The sequence below is a fragment of the Eupeodes corollae genome, chromosome 1, assembly GCF_945859685.1.
Source record: "Eupeodes corollae chromosome 1, idEupCoro1.1, whole genome shotgun sequence".
Classification (NCBI taxonomy): domain Eukaryota; kingdom Metazoa; phylum Arthropoda; class Insecta; order Diptera; family Syrphidae; genus Eupeodes; species Eupeodes corollae.
Window position 1 is genome coordinate 286,012,866 of NC_079147.1, and position 6,550 is coordinate 286,019,415.

The window sequence follows — 6,550 nt, forward strand, 5'->3', positions numbered from 1 at the left end:
TGTGGTCGACCATGTGATGATGTTCCTTCGTACGGGTCATTTTATAAAAAGAAAGGCTGTACTCGTGTATAAAGTACGTACATTGTAGGTCAAAAACTTGGTTAACATTTTTGTTTTTGAATTAATTATTCATATGTTTTATTGGAATACCGATAGAAGGGGTAAGTTAATTACAAAACAAAGGTTTAATTATAACGCAACTTAACAATTTTTAATCAGTGATGGATAAAGTAATTACATATTTTTTTTGTTGCTGAGTTCCCTTGGTGAAGTACCATTATTGAAAAAAGCGGTAAAACTACTCACAAAGTATTTAAAAAGCACATACAAATGAATGCATACATTAATGGGTAGTCGGAGCTCTAGATCTATTTTGCCTACCTAAGAGATTAGATTTGGAACTGGAGATCTATTTTTGCTCACCTAAGGGACTAGATGATAATACTTATTCTATAGTATGCCCTCTAATATAGTTTCTTTGATGAAATTAAGTACTTTAAGAGAGTATCTTCTTTAGTTAATGTCCCAGATAACTATGTCTCTGGTACATGGTGTTATTTCATTAACCTAATATTTGATTTATGATTTAGTACCCGTAGCTTGATAGTTATTGCGTTGGACTGTCATGCGAGGGGTCTTGGGTGCAATCCCTGCCTGTGCCACCAAACTTACCTACTGCCTCTTGCGAGGAATTGACAAATCCTTCAAGAGAAATTCTTGTCATGAAAAGTGCTTTCTAAAATTAGCCGTTCGGATTCGGCATATAAACTGTAGGTCCCTTCCATCTCTGACAACATTACTCGCACACAGGAATGGTTGAGAGTTGTACGTCACTAGGCACAGGTTCTTCATGGAATGTTGCGCCACCTAATTTATTATATTTTATTTAATATATGATTTGGTATCTTCTCGTATTCATTACAAAACCTACAGTATTTTCAATTCTAAAATGCTGATATGTCTTTTCAGCTAGTAGTGACTTCTAAGGATTCCTGTTATTAGGCTTAGATTATTTATACTTTAAGTGATACAAATTTATTTGTCTGATTTAGAAATGTTAGTTTCCGTAGCGATTTACAGTATTAGATTCTGGTCATTTTCCATTAGCTCTTACTTTCGCCTGAAAGATGGTAGTGCAGTTTCCCATCGGTATAGAGTGTTTAGCCTAAACTCCTGCGCCAGGTTCTTTAGATATTCTCGAGCCATCAGTGTACTACTTCAAGGTGTATGATTTAAGGTGTTGTTTACATTTGTATCTACCTAAAGTTTCTTGGAAAGATCCCAATAGAAAGTATAAAATTTTGTAGAATCATAAAGTGGGTAATCTTACTTTACGCTATAGCGCATTGTGCTCCTGGGCCTCAGGTAATAACTTTCACCAGATTACTCGATCTCTAGCTTGCTGCCTCCAGTTTCGAATACCAAGTTGACGTGCGTCGGCCTCAACTTGATCACTCCATCGGAGATGAGGCCTGCCTCTGCTTCTTGTTTCCTCAGGCTTCGCGTTGAATACCTTACGAGTTGGAGCTTCTATGATTAAATCTTCTCCGCAAGATGTTACTTTGTCTGTCGACACAAACCGTACCATAGATCGTACGCAGAACCTTCCTCTCGAAGATACCAAGAGATCCCTTATTCTTCTGGGAGAAGGTCCATGCTTCTGCACCATACAGCAAGACTGGAATGATTAAGGTTTTGTACAGTCTTTCTTTGGTACTTCGCGATAGGGCCTTATTCCTCAGCTGTTTGCTTAGGCCAAAGAAACAGCGATTAGCAAGGGTAATTCTACGTTTGATCTCCGCGCTGATGTCATTCGCAGAATAAACAGCAATACCCAGATAGACAATTTCGTTTACCACCTCGAAGTTATACCTGTCAATTGTCACGTTTTGACCAAGTCTACGATGTGAATCGACTCTATTTGACGACAGTAAATACAGTGGTCGGCATAACTATTTTACAAGAGTGAATATCTTGATATTTAAAAGTATTGTTTTGGCAAAGCTGAAATAGGAATTGGATCTTAGGAAAAAAATGGATAATTTTATGGCACAGTTATTTTATTATAATTAGATTAATTAGTGAATGAAATAAAAATCTATTTTTGTTCTGTTAATTATTTTGACAGTTTTTGTTTTAACTTAAAAAACAAAACAAAATTTGTATTGATAAATTAGTAGAAAATGTAGCCTCCTTTAGCATCTATGACTTTTTGAAGTCGTCTTGGAACTGATTCTACAAGTTTCTGGAGCATTTCTTGAGGTATTTCTTCCTAAAGAGTTTTCACCTCAAAAATATATAGTCTCATCCCTCCTGCGACTCAATGATGACTTCCTCATTCTTTTTATATAAGCCCATAGATTTTCTATGAAATTTAAGTAAGGGCTTTGGGGTGGCGAGTGGAGGGTTTCCAACCCAATGTCATTCAGAAACTTGGTGATCATTTTGCTTTTGTGGCAAGGGGCATTATCTTGTTCAAAAATGAAAGAGTTTTCAATGAGTCTATCGCCAGATGGAAATGCGTTCTCATTTAACAAATCTAAATATTTGCTTTGGTTCATGGAGCCATCGATTGGGACTAGGACCCCATGACCGCTTGCAGAAATGCATCCCCAAAACATTACTGATCCACCAGCATGGGACATGGTCTACAAGACTGGAGCTAACTTTGTATGCATTTCTTTCCGTATTCGAACAGATTTCTTTTTAGGTGATCCATGAAACTCAAAGGAGCTTTCATCCATAAAACATTGTTCCAGAAGCTAAGAGGCTTATTTGCATATTCCCTTGCGAATTTCAATCTTTTTAATTTGTTCTTAGGAGTTATAAATGGTATCTTTCTTACGGTATACGTCCCAAAATTATATTAAAAGGAACTTTTTTGGAGGGATTTCATTTCAAGCTCTAAGCTTTTAGGTGTAAATGCAAGATTTTTGGTGAATTCTCTCAAAATGTGCCTGTCTTCTTTTAGAGTAGTTTTTCATTTTCTACCCTTCCGTGGTAGATTTTGTACAGAATTCATTCTTTTATGTTTGTTTATAAATTCAGTTTTCTGCATATTTGTTTAATAGAAACGCCGGAATTAAATCTTGCGACAATAGATGCTCCAACCTCTTCTTCTTCTTTCGTTTTAACCATTTTTGCACAAATCGGAGACTTAATGAATCAACTTTTTGATATATGCTTTTAATTTGTAAGCAAAATTATTTTAACTTACCAAGCATACAGAATAACATCCCTCAAAATAGTTTTGTCACTCAGAAAATAGCACTTTAAATACGCAAAGAGCAGCCTCCTTGCAGCAGAACACCATCCAAATGACTGAGTTTGACCATCACGTGATCTATTATAACATTGCTCTCTTCAAACTTTAACCGTTATAAATTATTATCACAAGAGCGAGAGATGTATGTACATCTGTCAAAATAGTTATGCCGATCACTGTACTTCGTTTTCTCCTCGTTAATGTCAAGACCCATTTTCTTCGCCTCAGTCTCGATATTAGAGAAGGAACCCGTCACTGCTCGTTTGGTTCTTTCCATAATATCGGAGTCATCTGCATATCCAAGATATTGTGTGGATAATTGAAGGATGGTGCCATTTGTATCTTTCAAGAACAATATTGAAGCAGTTACATGACAGCGCATCGCCTTGTTGAAGTCCTTTAGTGGTTTCAAAGGTTTCGTACGAGTCTCTTCCAATTTTAACACAGCCACGAGCATTTTCCAACGTCATCCTGGAATAAGTCATATCAGTTTGGTAGGGATACCAAAACTCAACATGGCACGGTATAGTTCGTTCCTGTCTACACTGTCATAAGGTGCTTTAAAATTATTGAAAAGATGGTGTGTTTCGATGTTATGTTCTTGGGTCTTTTCCAGGATTTGACATAGAGTGTAATAGAAATTCCAGGCCTGAAGCCACACTGGTAAGGGCGTTCACATAATACGCTGGACAAGATCTTGTACGCGATGTTTAAAAGGCTAATGCCTCTGTAGTTGGCGCAGAGAAGGCGGTCATGTTTTCTATGGATAGGGCAGATGGTGCTTAAGTTCCACTCGTCGGGCATGCTTCACATTTTAGTGCATGCTCCTTACCAGATCTGTTCCAGCGTACTTAAAAAGTTCCGATTGCAAACCGTCATCACCGGCCGCTTTGTACGACTTCAGCCTGGTGATGGCAAAGTTTGATCTCACTCTGGTCGGGTTGGTGGAAGTCTAGATCGTCAACCAAATGGGTTTGACGTGGCTGCTCGCTGGCGGAAACGTTAACTTCAACACCAGCTGGTTGAAATGATTTTTAGCATTGACTGCGTCTCGGCCAAGGTACTCCCCTCGTTATCTTTGCAGGCTCCAGGGCGGCTAGTGAATGCCGTTGTTTTCTTTTTGACTCTTCTATAAAAGCTCCGCACCTGTTTCCTGTTAAAACATCCCTAGATCTCCTCGACTCATGCGCTTTTTTTTTTCTTCTAAGCAAGCGGTTCTCATCCCTTCTTTTGTGATTAGAAAGGTTTGTATTGAGGATGTCTTTTGAAAAAATCCTTTTTCAAAACAAGATTTAGAATGATGACCTCGAGATCGATAGAAATTCAATTCCGATTCAAATCCAACAACATTTGTATAAAAAAAACTGCTTATTGTAAAAAGCGAATCGAACGCTCTACATTTTTGAAATTATTCAAAACGTTCGATTCGCTTCCCGTAAAAAGGGCCAAAAACACCAAAACTAATTTCATATTAACAGAATTTACTGCTTGTTTTTATTCATTTTTTTTTTGTTTCCTCTCACATTAAATAATGAATTCATATTAAAAAATAAAATAAAAACACTTCCAAAAACACACGACACATTCAGTTATACACATAATTGCGCTCTTGGCTCTCTTGGTCGTTTCTCTACAGATCCATAACATCCCATTCTTCATTCAAATAATGCATAATCGCTTTCGAATGGATTTTATCCTCGAAAACATCGACTAAAATCTCAATAACATGACACTGAATGGCAGTGACTTGATTAACCGGGCAATAGTCATCTTCGGAAGAACGTGAAATTGTCACAATTACCGGTGGACAGGGAAGACCAATAAGAAATTCCCTGAAACGTCTATAATGTTCGTTTAGTTCGTCATCAGTTGACACATGATGGGGTAGACCATCATTATCAGCTGTACAGCCAGCATCAAAGACAAGTGACCATTCAACTTCATCGGGTGTATAGTGCTCTGCCATGGTGGCGACTAGCTCTTTGAGAGCCTTGAAGGTATCTTCTGCTATGTCGTTGTTTTCATATGAATCCAATGACTTGTGTTCATCGATATACTCAAAGGCAGCCTTGAGATCATCTAGTTGACGACATCGTGCTTTCGATGAATCCAAGGACATCTTTGTTCGGTCGTAGTTGAAGATTGTCTTCAGTTGTTCGTAGCAATTGGCCTTTTTGTAGACATCAAGAAAGGGATTCTTCGTACTGAAGAAGTCTAAATCAATGTCCAAGACATACCTTTCCAGGTCGATTGGATCCACTTGTTCATCAACATTGTAAACTTCGAATTTAACCGTTTTTGGGCGTTCTAGATGTTGTTTCTCGCTGTAGTTTCCCTCTGAAGCAAAGTAATCCACTGGCAAATCAACATACATCGTATCTTGGTGCTCGCCAATTCGGAAATCATACTTCCCCACTGGAATCTGTGTACACCAGGAATTCTTAAGCCACACCAAGTGATTGAATTGTCCAGCATAAAGGGTTGGCATAATCCAATTCTCTATACTGAGTTCATTTAGCAAGAAATCCTTATTCTCAACACACGACGCTGGGATGTTCTTCGAGATGACCATGTCTGGATGGGAATCAAAATGTACCAGGGTATTATTGGTCAGAGGTAGGTGGCGGGACCCGAAGCATCGATAGATGAATTCAAGCACATCGTTGTGGTAGTCAACGACGAAAATTGGAATTTTCTTGAACTTGCGCAAGGGTTTGGGATCGAGTTTACAGCGTTTTTTCTCTGGTTCAACTTTGTCCATTGTTTTTGGGGAAAAGTGAACAAGCGCTGAGGTGTGGAATTTGCGAATGTTTTGAGAAATAAACTTTAGTTATTTTATGTTTAGAGTTTGATTAAAGAAAATCATAAACAAAAAACTGTTGAAGTTAAAAGCAAATTGTTTTCAGATGACACAACTGTCAAAATTATCTGTCAAAACTACTAAGTGTCACTTTCACTTCTATTTTGTTTAGACGTCCAGCGGCAAATAGAGCAACGAAAATGAGGGAACTCAGTTCCGGAAGACCGTTATTTTTGAATTATTAGTGTTACTTGAGCTTAAAGTGGGAAAACGATTGTTATTTTTGTAGAAAAACTTAAAAAAAAACGAATGCATGGAAAATATTAGGAGATTTATCTTTATATTAAAGATGTTCATTTACTTTTTTATTGTTAGGACAGACGGTAGAAGCAAACGTCACTTAGGTAAAGAGTGTTTCATTAAAAGCTTGAAACTTTAAATAATAATAAAAGTGAGAAATATTGTTGGAACGAATCGTTTTGTCA

At 37.5% G+C, this 6,550-nt stretch overlaps 1 protein-coding gene across 1 annotated transcript; it reads right to left on the bottom strand.

The window, feature by feature from the left end:
* Positions 1-4,729: 4,729 nt before the first annotated feature.
* Positions 4,730-6,183, bottom strand: LOC129938912 (UPF0489 protein C5orf22 homolog). Its single transcript, XM_056046737.1, has one exon. It carries the CDS (start codon positions 6,024-6,026, stop codon positions 4,896-4,898), a length of 1,131 nt encoding a protein of 376 aa, XP_055902712.1. The 5' UTR covers positions 6,027-6,183; the 3' UTR covers positions 4,730-4,895.
* Positions 6,184-6,550: the final 367 nt, after the last annotated feature.